Source organism: Indicator indicator, chromosome 1, assembly GCF_027791375.1.
Source record: "Indicator indicator isolate 239-I01 chromosome 1, UM_Iind_1.1, whole genome shotgun sequence".
NCBI classification, from domain to species: Eukaryota; Metazoa; Chordata; class Aves; order Piciformes; family Indicatoridae; genus Indicator; species Indicator indicator.
In genome coordinates, this window is record NC_072010.1 from 117,316,202 (window position 1) to 117,334,291 (window position 18,090).

Sequence of the window (18,090 nt, forward strand, 5' to 3'; positions counted from 1 at the left end):
ACTCCCTCAGTAGACCCTACCAGAATATGAGAGGCAGTCAGAAGAGCAATAGCTGAAAACTTGCAGATCAAGGTCAGAGCAGTGAAGCAAAGTTGTATGCACAAGCAAAGTGAAATAATTAGTTCATTCACTGCTGCTGCCCATCATGAGGCAGATGTGTTGCCAGTTTCTGAAGTGCAGGGCCTCAGCACATGGAAGGGTCACTTGGGAAGAGAGATGCTGTAACTGCAAATTGTCCCCCTTTATGCTTTTCCTCTCCACTTTTATTGTTGAGCACAGTGTCATATGGTATGGAATATCCCTTTGGTGAGCTGTCCCAGCTGTGTCCCCTCTCAGCTTCTCCTGCACTGCAGCACCCTCTGAAAACAGAAAGCTTTGACCTCCTGCAAGCACTGGCTAGCCAAAACACAGTGTTACCAATACTGCTGTAGTCACAAATCCAAAACACAGCACCACAGGAGCTGCTCTGAAGATTAACTCCATCCCAACCAGACCCCATAGAATAACTGCCATGCAAATGTTTACATTGTTGATGTTTGCAGCTGGTTAAAATAAATCCCATCTTGAGATTTTGAATTCCTGAGATACCAGTATTCTTCTGTGGAAGGTTTCCACCTTTCAGTGTTTGAATCTTGCAGTATTGCTATGTACTGATTGTCATGAATCCCTGTTTTTGATCCCTTAGTCTCTGTCAGTCACAAACTAGCATAACCCTGTGCTGCTGTATTGATTTTAGTCGTGCCATGTTGTTCTACAGGACGTGTCTGGAGAGCAAACACGAGTCTGGACGCAGACATGAGTCTGAATCAAAGCATGTGTTTTGAGTTGACTTGGGTATTGTTCTAACTGTGTATTTTCATTATTTCCCTTAAAGTGACAGTATTTGTGAGGAAAACCGTAAGCAGCCTGGTCTCTTACATCTTTTTTGTTTCCTGTGTGTACTGGTGTGTTAATAGGTAGCACGGATAAATGACTTACAGAAGCATAGGTAAGCATAGGTAGACCAATCATGTAGAAGTCATAGGGTAAGAGAATAAACAAATCTTTAAGGACAAGTCAAATGTAATTTTCTAGTAACGTATACAGCTAGCATTTATTATTTTTTTTAATGTCATTGTCAGTTTAGTTGTGGTCAGTAAGAAAGGGGAACATGTTGTCTTGACTTTGGAAAACCAATGTGTTTTGCAATATGGTTTACAGGGACATGTCATTATTAGAAGGATGTGAGAAGACCAATATTCTTTATGTGAGTCTCTCTTAGTACTGATCCACATGAGTCTTCAGATCCTTAGCATAGCATATTTCTTCTTACAGACTTAGAGTTTGTACAGAAGGTAGCTGGTTTCACTACTAATTTTTTTCTGGCCTCAATAGACCAGTTGGATCAGCCAACATCAAGCTTAAGTCCTTGCCTTACTCCTTGCTTAAGTCCTAGCTTACTCCTTGCCTTTTCATTGTGCAGTTGAATAATCTAATTGTAAAAAAGGACAAAAACTGTTAAAAAAAGTTACAAATGTTATTGGGAAATGAACCAATCCAGAGATAAAAGTGTAAGTGTAAGGACTGTTAACACAGAGGGTCTCCTGATGATCCTATATGGAAAATGTCTCCAGAAGTTTTTAAGTACTCTCCTTTTGTGGGAAAATAGTAGTGCATCAGAGTAGAAACATCTTGTTTCTTCACTACATTTTTCTGAGTGTGTTTTCATGGAGATTTGTTATAGGTCAAGGACTTTCTAATTAGACAGCTGATGATCAGGGCACTTAAAAATATGAGACCCAAGTTGGAGGACTTGCTTGATCTGACTTAATGATTGAGACTTGGTTCATCTTAATCTCAGTGTGTTCCACTGACCTCTGACATGACTGGTTTGAAAAAACACAACCAAACAAAAAATCCACCACTAAAAGTCAAAGCTGAATTTTCTCTTTGCTTCAGAATAAGAACAAAATGGAAACTTGAGGTGGAAACCATGCTTTTGTAAACTGAATTACTGCTTCCCAACTTGGTTTATTAATAATTTTTTAGATAATTTAGAAGAGTGAGGATTTCCAAAATGCCGAATGATTCCGATGCCTTATTTTAATGTCCTGAAATTGAGAATTAGAGTTCATTAGCTTTTTTTTTTTAAATGCAAATAATCTTACTGTGTACATTTGAATTTTTATTAATGTGTGAAATAAAACTTAATAAATTTAACGGTGCTTATACTGTGGTCTAAGTGCATCTGGCAAATGATTGTTTCTATTCCATGTGTGAAACGTCAGTTTCCCTCTTGAAAACTCATCTTTACATGGGACATATTATTGGCAAAACAGCTAATTTTTTAGGGTGTATGGTTAGCAGCAAGAGTCAAGCTTTGTTCGTGCTCCTCTAAGCCTCAGCTAATCCATAATACTAAATATAGGTCAGCTGGAGCTTTTGAAAACAGATGGAATTTTTGTAGTTCATGGCAGTTCAATAGATGTATGTCCCTACAAGGCTGCCAACTTCACCAGTTCCTAATTGTTAAGGAAAGTAGAAATCAGACTGCTGACAGACACTTACTCTAACCCATTTTCATTCCAGAAGCAGCAATGCCCTGTGCAGTGGGTTTTGTTTGCAACATATTCGGCAATGACATGAAACAGAAGATGATAATTAGTTCAGTGGTGTTTAGAGGATTTTATATTTAGTTTGCTGACAAGGAAAAGTGTTTTAATTTGGGCAACTTCATTAGTGTAAATATTCAAGAAGAGAGATAAAAACAGAGTTGCTCTAAGAAAAATGTGATAACTGGAGGTGATTCTGTAATCCAGGATTTATTTACACACACACATATTTTAGGTTTTCCTTTATTTTTTGCATTCAGGAACATAGGTGTTATGTCTACTACCAGATAAGTGCTAGAATGAAGTTTAAAAGTTTAATGTATTCTCCTGTGTTTCTATTTTCATGAAAGCCTGGGAGTTGGGGGGAAACGGGCAGAATCAGTAAGACCGTTTCTGAAAGGAAAAGCTTCCCAGGACACATGCTCAGCTGCCCATATGGCTGGCCACAGGCATATCCTGCTGCTCTGGGAACTTCTTCAGCCTCAGCAGCTCTTTTGAGTGTGACTCCTCATTTACTGAGCTCTTCTCATTTTGGAGGCCAGTTGCTGAAGTTTCTGTCCATGTCTCTGCTCCTGGGAGTGGAGAGCTGAATTAAAGACTCAATGCATGAGTTTAAAATTTGCTTTTTAAAATGCCTCTGATATTTGCCTCTGAGTCTTTTCCAAAGGGGCCTCCTGTCTCCAGGCATTCCTCAGCCTGCTTGTGGAAGAGAATGGGATGGGGGCAGTGGCAATGTAAAGAGGTGGAAGTGCTTCTTGTGATTTTCAGTGCAGAATTGGTTTGAGAGGGTGGAAAGAAGTGGGAGAAAGATGCGCGGGAGTTGTTCAGAAGGTTAGGTGTCCAAGGTACTCAGGAGCTGCCTGTTCTTCAGAGAAATTTGACTAAGACTGCTGTGAAAAACTGCTGTTTGTTTGATGTTGGATATAACGTTTGGAATTATTAAAGCTAATTTCTGAAGTGTGATTTTTGTAAAGGTCACACAGTGTGTGGCAGCTTTTAAATTTCAGTGACAAGGTTGAAAACATTTTTCAAAATCTAAAAATGTGGCTCCTCATGTCTGTAAGGGCTGTGGACAAAATGTTGTCTTGGGAGCGTATAAATCGTGGCAGAAGCCTGCCATGATGCTTGTTTCTAGTTGTCTGGGAAAAGCTGTGGATTTTTCCTATGCAGTTTGCAGGAGCCAGTTCATAATCCAGTTTAGCCTAAAGGTTGTGATAAAGATGCATGCAGAGATACCAGGGAAAGCTTTTCTTTACACTTGAAGCTCTTCAAACTAGATAATGCCATCATGCCCAATTTGGAGGAAAGAGGTACCTCATAACTTGAGCTCCTTTTGCTGTAACCCAGGGCCTTCCTCTCTAGCCCTTAAACAGGTAGGTAGGAGAGGAGAGGCAGAGTTTTAGTTTTGCTTTTTTTCTCTTCCTACTTTCTTGCTCTATTTGTTGATGTAAGTGAGAAGAATGTAAGCTGATGTAAATGAAGGGAGAATGGAGAGACTAACAGTAAAAAAAAAAGTGGTGACTCTGAACATCAAAGAGGCGATCCAAAGTAGTATTCTGTAAAGGAGAAAAGGTTTCTTTTTCCCTAATTGCAGAGTGACCCAACTGAATCTGCACTTGGAAATAAAAGCAGATGGGGCAGTTCAGTTCGTAACAGCTGCTGGGCTATTTTGGAATATCTCCTACTTGAAGATTTTTTCAAAAGGGAAGGGATGTTGGGAAGGGTTCTGGTTTTATGTTTGTAAGACTGTGAATAATACTGTTTGTACTTTGAGGTATAAAGGTTTTGAGAAATTATGAGGAATTGCTTTATGCCTGACTGGCATACGTAAACAGCTTTCATCTCTAAATGTATGTATCAGGCTCGTGACTTCAGTTTGTCACTCAAGGCAGTGCGTCAGCTTTTCCTTTCAAATTGTGTTGGCTCTTCTTTTGTCAGGAAAGACCTTTCTTGTGTGCTTAAGTAATGGAAACAAAGGCAATTAAAAAAAGGCAGCAAAAAGCAATTTTCAAACAAGGATTAGGCTATGCATATCACTCTGAAAAGACATTTCCACTAGATTCAGAAGAAAGATGAAGCAGTGTGTCATTCATACATTTTTTTTTTTCTTTGTGTGTGTCCCCTTTCATGTTTCCTAAGGGTTGAAGATAAAATGGGGTAGCTATTTTCTGTGCAGGCAAAGTACAAGCTATGCCCCAGATCTCCAAATGCTTCAACATGTAAATACGGCTTCTGAAGCCATCAGGTCTTGCTGCAAGTACAGATTTATTTGCATTCATGTTTGAAGGTTACTTTAGTTCGTTGACCCATTTAATTGTCGTTCTCTATCCTCACTTGCAGGCATATGGGTTCATGTGCATGCTTATGGAAGATGAACAGCTTTAACTCTCTCAGGCAAAAATATTCAACAGAGAAACCAATAAGAACTGAATCTTGCTGTGGACACATCTGATTAAAGTAAATAGACAGAACCTATATATATAACCAGAATAATTCTGTAAACCTGCATAGAAGTCTGTTACCTTGCTCTAGAACCACATGAAGGGAGCCGTATACAAAAAGTGAGTACAAGGAAAGGCTCAGAGCAGCTGTCCAGTGGGACTCATATCAACCAATATATTCCTTCAACAAGAAAGTTGTCTAGTACTTACCAGGAGCTGTTACTGGCTCATGCTGCATTAATGGGTTACTTACATACTTCAGCTCTGCCCAATCATGGCTGTAAAGAATGTAGACTTAAAGGGGCTTGCACAGAACCCATTCATCTTGAAGCATGGTGGGGAGATGTAATCAGTAATTGCTGGAGCAAGGAGGTGTGCCCAGTGTGCTGTTGACTCCTGTTCTGTTCCTCTGTACCGGTGGAGGAATGCATATTTCAAGAAAGTTTGTAAATTCTGTGTCCACCCTCAAGCACTTCAGTCTCTTGTTACTTGGTGGTATGAGTTCTGTGTATATAAATTCTTACCTTGTTCATAGAGAAACATCGCCTGGCCAGCAGATGTAATATAGCCAGGGAAGGTGACTGAGGTCATGTAGTCTATTAAACCTTCAAACTCAAATTGAAGGGGTTGCAGAGCATGCAGTCTAACAGACTTTCATGTCTATTTAGCTATTCTGAAGGAAAGCAGCATTCAGATACTAAAATAATGTGATGAGCAGCCTGCATGATAGAGAAGGAGCACGGTGCACACAGTTAGCTTGAAGTTTCAAAGAAATAAAGTCATACTCAGGGCTTTTTTTTTGTTTGACTGCACAATGTGGACTGTCAGTTCCAATATTTTGCATAAGTTAAATAGCTAGTCCAGGGATCTGAGGGACTTTTCAAATTCTTCATAATCTACAGTTTAGTTTAAGAGTGTCCCTCTGCTAGAACTGAGTTTCTCATCTGGATTGCTGCTGTAGTTGGAGCCCACCCAGTTAGCAGCAAAGCACCAGCCATTCACTCACTCCTACCCCTCTCTGGTGGGATGAGGAGGAGAAAATAACAACAGGAAACTTGAAGGTTGAGAAAAAGGCTAGGGAAGGCTCACTCAGCAGTTACGGGCATGGGCAAAAGACAGACTCGACTTGGGGAAACAATTTAATGTAAACAAAGCCAACACCAAGTTGCCAATTGAGTCAGAGTAGGACAGTGATGAATGCATCCAGATCTTAAAGAAATACACCTTCCCCCCACCCCTCCCTTCTACCTGGCCCAGCTCTGCTACCTTCTCCCCCACAGCAACACAGGGGGACAGGGAATGGGGGTTGTGGTCAGTCCTAGTCCATTCCACATTGTTTCTGCTGCTGCTTCTTCCTCAAGGGGAAAACTCCTCACAGTCCTCCCCTGCAGGAACATGCTGTCCCTCCCACAGGTCAGTCCTCCACAGGCTTATCCAGCTAGCATGGGTCTCTTCTGCTGTCTGTAATCCTCCCAGCAACAGATTGCTGCAGTGTAAGCCTCTCTCAGAGTCATGGCCTTCCTTGAGATCAGTACCCCACTGTGATGTGGGATCCTTCTCGGGCTGCAGGTGGGAGTCTTCTCCACCACTGATCTGAGAATTTCAGGGACTCAGTCTGCCATCTCACCACAGGCCAAAGGGGAATGGCTGCTCTGGCATGCCTCCCTTGCACTTTCCTGACGGACCTTGGTACTCACATAGGGTCTCTACCATGTCACACTCCTTTCCAACACTGAAGATTTTCAGTACTCAAGAGGGAGGTACTCAAGAGGTTTTCTCTTCTTAAATGTGTGATTGCTGAGGTGCTGGCTGGCTCAGCCTTGGCCAAAAGCAGGTCTGACTCGGGGTCAGTGGAGTTTCTTCAAGCATCTTAGAGAAGCCGTGCCATAGCCCCCACCTCCAATACCAACACCCCTCAGATACAAACCCAACACAACTGTCATCTTCTCATCAATGCATTCTTTTATTATGCAACATGGCCTACAGTAACTAGCATAAATCTTGGTGTGGGGGCTCATGACCTCTCTAGGCTCCCATTGACTGTATTTCACTGATTTGCCACAGAAGGAAGTTAGCTGATAAGTTTAGCACAAAGGAGGTGTGTTGACAGATGTCAAATCTTGGGCACCCACAGAAACAAAATTCCAGTTTTAAAGTTTGTTCTTAAACATTTAGTTTTTGTTTAACATCTAGTCTTCCAAAACATATTTGGACTGTTGGGGCTTTGAGCTGTTCATTCTGGTTGAGTTTGAACCAACAGCTGCCGATACGATGCTGTGTTCATGAGCTTGAAGCAAAAACTCAGGGAGTTTTGAATGGTTCTCAGTTATCAGAGTGTGAAGTGCTAAATACTAATGATAAAGTAAAAAAAATAGTGTCTGATACATTTGTACATCCTGAATGTGGCCAGGATGCTCTTTTTTGATACGTTCATAGGTTGTGGAGTCTCCTTCTCTGGAGACTTTCAAGACCCGTCTGGGTGCATTCCTGTGCGACCTGTGTAGATTCTATGGTCCTTCTCTGGCAGGGGGCTTGGACTTGATGATCTTTGGAGGTCCCTTCCAACCCCTAACATCCTGTGATCCTGTGATCTTGAACATCTGGACTGCCAATCCGACTGAAGATTTTGAGAGTTCCATTTGTGTGCTTACTTCTTGCAATCATGCAAGCAAATGAGGGACCATGATCAAACTGACAGTGTTGATACCCGTTTTATTTGTGACTGATACTGAAATCAGAAATTATTTTGTTGGCAAAGGATGAGGTTTGTCACAATGTCTAAAGGTTTGGTTTCCAGTCTAAGCTAATTGTCCCAAACTCCCACTATAGTTTAGAGAAGATGCACTTCCACAGGATTATTTATTGCTTCCCAGAATAGGAATGCAAAATAGAATTAATTACCTGTTAGGTGTGCCTGTTTCTCTTTCTATTGGTAATTTATGGCTCCTAAACAATGAATTTAGGTTAAGTATCAGAGTTTTAGACATACAAAATTAGCAGATTGCAAGCTACAAGGCTCACTGAGATGGGCTAAGCTCTCTCTCTGAGTTAGGAATAATCCATCCCATGATCACTAAGTGGGAAATCTCCCATGGATCAAGAGCAATATGTTTAAGAAGACCTGGTTGTGGTCTATATTAAGAAATGCAGTTTAGTCCACCACAATGTAAGGGCTTTGCTGCCAAGGAAGATTTATTTTTCTCTTCTCTTCTCTTCTCTTCTCTTCTCTTCTCTTCTCTTCTCTTCTCTTCTCTTCTCTTCTCTTCTCTTCTCTTCTCTTCTCTTCTCTTCTCTTCTCTTCTCTTCTCTTCTCTTCTCTTCTCTTCTCTTCTCTTCTCTTTTCTCTTCTCTTCTCTTCTCTTCTCTTTTCTCTTTCTCTTCTCTCCTCTCTTCTCTTCTCCTCTCTCCTCTCTTCTCTTCTCCTCTCTCCTCTCTTCTCTTCTCCTCTCTCCTCTCTCCTCTCTCCTCTCTCCTCTCTCCTCTCTCCTCTCTCCTCTCTCCTCTCTCCTCTCTCCTCTCTCCTCTCTCCTCTCTCCTCTCTCCTCTCTCCTCTCTCCTCTCTCCTCGCCCCTCGCCCCTCGCCCCTCGCCCCTCGCCCCTCGCCCCTCGCCCCTCGCCCCTCGCCCCTCACCCCTCACCCCTCACCCCTCTCCTCCCTTCTCCCTTCTCCCTTCCCTTTTCTTTTTTCTTTTCTACTTTTCTCTTTTCTTTTTATTTTTCAATTTTTTTAAAATTTTATTTTTCTTTTTTCTCTTTTTGTCCAGCATGATAAGTTTATTATTTTTTTAGGTTGGAAGCAATGGATTTCTCATTTCTGAATTGAAAAACACTTTGAGCCAAAGGAATTTGATTTCGTTACTTCAAATACTCAGTTTTTCTGCACTCTCTGTCCTTCTGGTTTGGTGCCTGGCCTGCTGTTTTAGAGACATTTACATAACGAAGGTCGTTTCTCTGAGGCAAGGTACAAGAATACATTACAATTGTAAATTCCCTTAATTATCCTAATGCAGGGCTCGGAGTTTAGACAATGGAAAATCCTATTGGGGGCCGTGAGTAGCACAGAAATATTTGTATGTGTGGATTCTAAAGCTGAAGTGAAAAATTATTCAAAAAAGGGTTTAGTCACTTGTGTTACACAAATGCTGGTGGAAGCCATGAACCAGTGACCTGTGAGTTTGCATACAGGCTTTATTTGCTTACCTTAAACTTGCTTATTATTTTTTGTGTGACTTTGCTTCCCAGGCTTTATAGAGGTATAGTTCAGGCCAATATGCAATTAGTCAAGTTCCTATTATTAAAGCAATATAACTTTTCACTGTGTTTGTCAGGAAAGCTGTTTCTGTCCCATGCATTTTCTGGAAGTTAAAAGACACCTCTTTTACTTCATAGGTATTGATACACAGAATCACAGAACGTTAGGAGTTGGAAGGGACCTTGAAAGACCATCTGGTCCAACCCCCCCCTACCAGAGCAGGATCACCTAGAGTAGGTCACACAGGAATGCATCCAGGCAGGTTTTGAATGTCTCTAAAGAAGGAGACTCCACAACCTCTCTGGGCAGCCTGTTCCAGCGTTTTCTCACTCTCACAGTGAAAAAGCTTTTCCTTACGTTCATAGGGAACCTCCTATGCTCCAGCTTGCACCCAGTGCCCCTCATACTATCATTGGACATCACTGAGAAGAGCCTGGCTGTGTTCTCCTGACACTCGTCCTTCACATATTTATAAACATTAATGAGGTCATCCCTCAGTCTCCTCCAAGCTAAAGAGACCCGGGTCCCTCAGCCTTTCCTCATAAGGGAGGTGTTTCACGAATCTAGAGTCTACAAATAAAATGACTGCCAGATATCGTGAGGATGTTTTCCATCTTCTGCAAGCTCTTCCTCTAATCCATAAGTCACCAGCTTTCCATTTAATATGCTATATGACCTGAGAGATAAGCCCATAAATTTTAGAATAGGAAAATGTGATGGAGTTTCTTTAATGGAACAGGGTCACAATATAGTGCCACGAAATTGCTGTGGTTTCTTTTTGTGATTTAACAAACAATTTGACTGATGGTTCTGTAAAGAACAAATTTGTGTATTGAAACTTAAATTGCTTTTTAAAAAACACATTGATTGTTGGAGGTATTAAAGTAAGGCAGGTATGGTAATACAGTACTTGCCTGAGGTGTCTTCTGTACTTCCAGATGGATGTTTCTGAGCAGGAATATATCACATCACATCTAAAAACACACCACAAAAAGACACAGAAATATTGTCCTTGTATTGTGGGTCGTTGGGTTTGTTTGTTTGTTTAATAAAGAAATGGTGCACTTATGCCTGGCTGCAGATAGGGAGTGTGGAAGGAGCAGGCTATGATGTCTTTGGTTTTGACATTTAAGTGTCAAACACTGCTTATTTTGTGGCTTGGTTTTCAGTTTTGCCAAACCTTAGCTGCTTGAGTTGAAATTTCCTGTTGCCTCTTTACTATAGTGAATTTTCTGAGCAGCCACTGAGCAGTTTCAGGCCAGTGGTACTTGCAAGATACCAAAAGCTATTTCCTACCTTCAGAAGAGCCTGTAATGAAAGAGAAACAGTTCAGACATGTGGGGAAGAGCAAATCCTCCTCCAGTTGCAGTGAGTAGGGAAAGCCTTCTGTGTTCACCCAGGATCCAAGACAGGCTCATGATGCCAACTGGTGCATGCAGAATTAGGCTACAACACGTAGAAACTTCTGTGTGACATTTCTCTGATATAACAAACGAGTATGTTACTGGTGATGAAAGGCAAATGAACGAAGCATTTTAGTCCAAAACCTAGAGATGGTATTTACTTGAGTAAGTTTGTTGTAAGGGTAGAGGTGCCGTTTGGTTTCCTTTTTTTTTTGGTACTGATTCAGACACCAAAGGCATGTGCTTTGAAGCATGTGCTCCTACTCTACATGTGAGGAGAGGGTAGGTTGCTTCTTTCCAGATTAGTCATACATTTTGTTAGAATGGTAAAGCCAACTGTCCTCAGAAATCATGTAAAATCCACAAGGAAGCAGATAAACCCATCAATGTGTTTCTCTCTTGCTGAGTCCTTTAGTAAAAGTTTTGGTGACTGGAGCGATGAGAACTCCCCTAGCATCTTCATCAAAAACAGGAGGTCACTCTATCAGTTCACTAAACAAGGGACTGCTTTGGTCTTTATGCTGCAGCCAGGCAGTGAGGGAAATCCACCTCTTGAATAGGGATCTGGTTCAGGCCAGTCGTGTGTTTCTCTCTGTGAATCTGGTCTAATAGCTCAGTGCCCGGAGTTTGCTTTCCATGGTAAAGCCTAACATGGGAAAATGAAGCACTTTTGGCTTCTTCAGAGAAGCAGCTGAACTCTGGGATGTCACGTGAGGTGAAATTGAGACCCAAAAAATTTGCATCACTTGCATATTCTGATTCAGTTTTGTTTTCTTACTTCTTTTATTCTTTTTTTCAGTGGGTTGGATTGAGAAAGTTCCTGAGTGCTTTTTCTGCTCGATAATGATATATTAATGGTCTGTTGACAGTTCTGTATTTTAACTACTTCTTGAAGACTGGTATTTGGATTCCCATAGGCATCAGCCCCTGAGTATATTTTTAAGGGTGAGATTGAAGTAACTCCAGGAGGGCATTTGGAAAACTGAAAGGATCCAAGCTGTTTTCAATTGAAAATCAAGTTTTAAGATAAATAACTGAAAGTCATGATGCTTCACTTGGTCTGGATGTAAGTCCAGTCCAAAAGGTCACAGACATGGTGCTTGAACTGAATGGCTCATAATATGCATCCATCTTGGAGTGAGTTCACTTCTGAGATCAACCCTGGGGTACCAAAACTTCTTGCTACAGCTAATGAGCCAGTGGCCTAAGGAAAACAAGGTAAGACAGGTAATTGGGGATTGAAAGTCATCAGAAATTCCTGATACATGGCAGAGGGATCTGAAACAGTCCCTGTACTGTAAGAATGCAATCCCCTCCAAATGCATAATCTTTTTCTCGTGAAGGACATGTGGCCTAATATAGAAGTTTTAGGTCAACTGATTCAGTTAAAGATTAGCCTCAATATTCTGAAAGGGAAGACTGTAGTTACTGACAGACTTTAATTCCTTCTAAAGGATTATACTGGGCACCACACTACTGCTACAGTGTCAAATCTTTTTTGTGAGTTTTATGCTAAATTAACCTCTGTAATAGAAAGGCTTCTTACGTGCTTGCAGTCAAAAGAAGAGACAGTTTTGAGTCTGGAGCAACTTTAAATGCCAATGATTGGGATCCTTATCTAATTTCTTTTCCTCTATTTCTTCTGTGGTGGGTTGAAAACTACCACATTCTTCTTAAATCGTGTTCTTACTGTTTTGCAAATGAGTTACAGAGATGTGGCTTGCTCTGATTTCATGTTGTGTGCAGGATGCTTTCAATGGAAATCTCCATCAGAGGGGCAGAAACAAGTGCAGGTGAGGGGGAAGATACTGCAGTTAGAGGCAAACTGATTATAATTTGTGAAATGATGTTTGGAAAAGTGACTTCAATGGATACAATGTTAAATTTTACAACCATACGTAGTGAGAGGAAAGGCTTCAGGTTTAAGGTAATGGTAAGATGTTTTCATGCAATAACTGTATTTTAGGTTATATTCGTGGCTGCATACATTCTTTATGGTCCTCTGTAACTCTGGACAATATTTAGTGTCCTGATCTTGAAACTTATGAGGAGCTGACTTACAAAACTCTCACAAGAACCATTTACCCCAGAAATATGGGCAAGAGCAAGCATATACAATAGAAATATAGTGGAGTTACATGTCATGTTCTGTCATGTTGAACAGGGCAGACTGGAAATGGAGACACACCACATGTGGGATCTGGTGAAAGAAGTTCTGTCCCAACTTGGCCAGCTTTTGACCAGCTTGAGAAACAGCTCTCATCTGTGTGTAACTTGTGTGTGTGGTGGGTGCAAATAATTGGTGGTAAAATGGTAATGGTGGAGCAGCCAGGACAGGGGAGCCTCAAGTGCCCCCCAAGGGATTGCAGTCCCTGGAGGGCATTTTCAGGACCCATCTGAGGGACCCCCAAGGCCAAGCCTCTTCTTCCCTGGCTGCTGTCCCGGCAAGACTCTGTCCATTCTGCCTTCCATCCCCATCAGTCTCACTTCTTCCCTTTAGAAAGGCAGAGCAGTTCCTGGAGAGCCTCTGGCAATCAGCTAGTGGCCAGCCCAGCCCTGCCCCTGGACAGGTTTTGGTGTCCAGTTTTGGGCTCTCCAGTTCAAGAGAGACGGGGATCTGCTGGAGAGAGTCTAACAGAGAGCTGCAGGAATGATGGAGGGTCTGGAACATCTCTCCTTGTGAAGAAAGACTGAGAGACCTGGGGCTGTTTAATCTGGAGAAGGCTGAGAGGGGTGTCAAGATGAAAGTGCCAGGCTGTTTTTGGTGGTGCCCAGTGATAGGATAAGGGACTATGGGTACATGCTGAAACACAGAAAGTTCCACCTCAACACAAGGAAAAACTTTGGTGTGAGAGTGGCAGAGCACTAGAGGAGGCTGTCCAGAGAGGTTGTGGACTTTTGTTCTCTGGAGACTTCCAAACCTGCCTGGATGTGCTCCTGTGTGACCTGCCCTAAGTGATGCTGCTCTGGCAGGAGAGCTGGACTCAATGATCTTCAGAGGTCCTTTCCAACCCCTAACATTCTGTGAAAATAAGTGGTTAAAAAACCAACAAAACAACTTTAACGTTTGAGTCCCATAGAAATTTAAAAGGCTTGTGAGGTAACTGGTTATGATTTCATTTAAGGGATAGTATGAAGGACTTTGTCTCTGTAGATCCCATTTAGTAAATATTGTCATATTTAAAAGATCTGATCTCTTCATTGCACTTTTCCTTTTAATGCTGATTTGGATGGTGACATTGGCATGAGGAGCAAGCTTGTGGACCTTGCCAAGGTGCCACATATTTCTCTCTTGGAAATAGCTGTTCCTTTTGATAGATTGCCTCTGCTTTCATTCTCAGGATTTATGCTATACACAGGAAATGTGATGTGTTGGTTTAAGCTGACTGGCTCGACAAGAAGGGAAGAGGGAGGGAGGCAGGAGATAGAGGACAGGGCTACCCCCACCCTGCAGTGGTGGTGCAAGCTATATTGTTATTCTACACCATGCTCATTGCATGACAGGAAGGGGTTGGCCAGGGCTTATGGAACTTGAAATATGTTCTATAGCTTGCAAAGTTTTGTGTTCCAGACTTTTTGTGGGTTTTGCCCTGGCTTCCAGGCAGAGGTGCTTCGCTTTTGATGGTCCTTTGGTTTTGCGGATGCAAGCAAAAAAATAAAAGGGAAGTTCATTCTGAAAATACAGTCAGTGGTCTCTCCACCCTCCCCACCCAGTCCTTGTGCCTTAAAATGGGAAGCACACAGGACAAGATGCATGCAACTAAGTCTTAACCTGGAATTCTCATTGGGATTTGGTTTGCTTACACCTAGAGTAACATGGAATTTGAGGTTTGAATTAAACTTTATTAACAAAGTTACTTAGGAATGAGATCATTGAAGTTGTTAGTCTAGAGCAGCGTTGCCTGAGGACGTTATTATCTGAAGTGGATTAATCTAAATGAGAAAAAAACCCCAGCCTATGTGTTCCTAATCAGGATAAGTATTTCTCTAGGAATTATTTTTCACAGAGTATTGTGGTCAGCCAGCCTGTCTGGACAAGCCTTTAGATTTCTTATGATAAAAGGGTCTTTATGTTAAGAGAATTAAGCACATTTGTCTTTGCCTGTATGTCTCTATGTCTGTGTCATACCTCTTTTAGCACAGGTCTTCACCTTTGAGGGCATGGCTGTTGCTCTCCAAGAAGTTGTTTTGGTGAAGAGGGCAGGATTGTGTCATTGAAGCTGCTGTGATTGGTGGGCAGTCTGCAGAGTTATGTTAGCTGTGGAGTATTAGATATTTTAATGGAGATGCCAGGATCCTAATAAAATACTCTGAGAAGACACTCAGAAAATGGCAGCAAGACTTCTTAACCCTGTTGGACTGAATCCAGAGTGTGTGATCCAGTAATCCTACCAAACTACTTGTTTAGCTGGAGGAGGCTGCTGCTCCCACTCAGAATTTGGCTTCTGATAGTTACTGCAGTGTGCTCATCTTAGTATTATCCTCTCAGTAGGTACCTGTTAATTTGTCATCATTGTTTAATGGAGATGAACTTCCATTGCCTCCCAGACATGATTACGAAGGGTCCAGTGAACTTTTCTTTCTTCTTTCAGGTTATAAGACCCTTTTGAAAGGAATTTCAGGGAAGTTCAGCAGTGGAGAACTTGTTGCAATTATGGGTCCTTCAGGAGCTGGGAAGTCAACGCTCATGAACATTCTGGCAGGTTACAGGTCAGTGATAAAAATCTCAACTAAGATAAGATTGCTTAGCCTGATGGCTCCTTGGAGACAACAGCAGAAGAAATCTTACCCCAGTGTCTGTAGAAAACAAATATTTCACAAATTTTGGTTTAGATTCTTATTGCTTATATATTTTTCTGCCTGTCCTGTTCTTTTCACTTGGGATTCTCCTCACAGCCAAGATTAAGAACTGGTTGAAGGACAGACTCAGAAGGTTGAGGTCAGCGGAGCAGAGTCTAGTTGGAGTGCTGTGGCTAGTAGTGTTCCCCAGAGGTCAGTACTGGGTCCAGTGCTGTTCAACATACTCAGTAATGACCTGGATGAAGGAACAGAGTGTACACTCACCAGATTTACTGATGATACTGGGAAGAGTGTCTGGTGTGCCAGAAGGCTGTGCTGCCATCCAGCAAGACCTGAACAGGCTGGAGAGTCGCATAGAGAGTAACCTTATGAAATTCAACTAGGACAAGTGTCCTACACCTGGGGAGGAATAGCACCACATACCAGTTCAGGTTGGGGACTGACCTGCTGGAGAGAAAGACCTGGAAGTCCTGGTGGACAACAGGCTGACCATGAGCCAACAATGTGCCCTCATGGCCAAGAAGGCCAGTGGCATTCTGGGGCGCATCAAGAAGAGTGTGGCAAGCAGTTAAGGGAGGTTCTCCTCCCCCTCTACTCTGCTCTGGTGAGGTATTATCTGAAGTACTGTGTTCAGTTGTGGGCTCCCCAGTTCAAGAAGGAGAGAATTCAATGCAGAGTCACTAAGGTGATTAGAGGTGTGGAACATCTGCCTCATGAAGAAAGGCTGAGAAGCTGGTGTTGTTCACTCTGGAGAAGAGGAGACTGAGTGGGGATATCGTTAGTATTTATAAATACCTGAAGGGTGAGCGTCAGGAGGATGGAACCAGGCTCTTATCAGTGGTGTTCAGTGATATGACAAGGGGCAATGGACACAAAATAGAATACAGGAAATTCCACATAAACATAAGGAAAAAAGTCTAAAGGTCTTCACTTTGAGGGTGGCAGAGTGCACTGGAACAGGCTGCCCAGAGAGGTTGTGGAATCTTCATCTCTGGAGATGTTAAAAACCTGCCTGGATGTGTTCCTGTTCAATTTACTCTAGAGGATTCTGCTTTAGCAGGGGGGTTGGACTAGATGATCTTCAGAGGTCCTTCTGTGATTTATCTGTTAACAAGTCTCATCCAAAAATAGGAAGCAATTTAAAGTCCAAAACACACACAAAAAAATCTCCTTTATAGTTGTGTAACAAAGCTGACTCAGTGTCTTGTGTTTGTGATATTTTTTAAATCACATTTTGTAAACACCTGAGAGAAAAATGACCTTTTTTAGTTATCACTTTAATAACGTCGATATCTTCTTGACCCAGTGTCAGTGTTTGAGATGACTGTGGTTCATCTTCCTGAATCCCCTGCTGTATAAAGTATCTCTGTGATATTGTCATTAGGGCACAAGAAACAGGATAGAGAAATTAAAAAAAAAAAAACAGTCACTTGCATGGCTTGCTATTTTTTCAGACCTTCACATCAGACAGCATACATTTTGTATTAACTTTGAGTAATGTTTTAGGCAACATTGCATGAAGCCTCTTAGGAAAGACAGTGTAATCATGAGATTCATTTCTATCCACTGTATCAGTTTTGTTCCATAGTGGATGCTAACTACCTAAGACTTCCACGCACTCAGGCCAGTGGCAGCACAAAAGAAGGCAGGATTCACTTCTGATTGTTGTCTTGCTGTATTTCAGAGAGACGGGAATGAAAGGAGAAATTCTCATCAATGGACAGCCTCGTGACTTGCGCTCCTTTCGCAAAGTCTCCTGCTACATCATGCAAGATGACATGCTCCTTCCTCATCTGACTGTCCAGGAAGCTATGATGGTGAGCTTTGCTTCTTGCCCTAATTTATTTGGGTGGGAGAAAACGGAAAAATCTCTACATATTGTGCCCATGTTCTTACTCCTGGTAATGCCACAAGCTGTTCTCTCTTATTTGATTCCCCTCAGTGAACATGCTTGGACTTTGATAATGCCTTGAATTGCATTTCAAGCTTCTCCTTCAAGGGGTTGTCTGAGCTTCCTTAGCTTACCATTTTCAGTTTGTGACTAGCTGGTGGGGGCAAGCACACATTTGCACAGGCTGCATGGGGTCCAGTTGTTCCCGAGTGAAGATGTTTACAGACAGATTATATACTTTAAACAGAGTTGGCATATCCTAATTGGCTATTAATTACTGACATGCGTTTAAGCAAAGCATACAATAGGTTGTAATTAGTAAACAACCATTTTGAAGACATCCAACCAAATTCTGCCTAGTCGTTCTCTTCAGTTACAAGATGTTTACCTTCTTTCCCAACTCGAAGACTAAACAAATCCTTCTCTAACTGGAGCAAGGGCCAGCCTCCCTCCGCAACTAGCATTATGACTTAGAAGAAAATCAAAGGCTCTACTCCTTAGATCTCCTAGAAAATGGAACCTGAAATTGTGCACGGAATGAGCCTTTGTAGTGACCATCTTTTTCCTTGGGTGATGGATGAGTAACCTTGCCTCTCTTTTCCCCCATCTTCCATGTGCTAACTGGAAAGTGTTATTTTGACTTGAGAATCTCTCTCTTCTACTCTTTTGTGCCTTTTCTTTAATAAAAGGTACCATATAAAATCTCTTCCAG

The 18,090-nt window shown here is 41.9% G+C and overlaps 1 protein-coding gene across 2 annotated transcripts in view; it reads left to right on the forward strand.

Moving 5' to 3' along the window:
• ABCG1 (ATP binding cassette subfamily G member 1) overlaps positions 1-18,090 on the forward strand; it is a 57,695-nt gene that overhangs the window by 22,762 nt on the left and 16,843 nt on the right. For both annotated transcript variants that reach the window (XM_054400074.1, XM_054400082.1), the window contains exons 3-4: positions 15,280-15,397; positions 17,172-17,304. In XM_054400074.1, the coding sequence (XP_054256049.1) occupies positions 15,280-15,397; positions 17,172-17,304 (251 nt within the window). The remainder of the gene's footprint in view (positions 1-15,279; positions 15,398-17,171; positions 17,305-18,090) is intronic.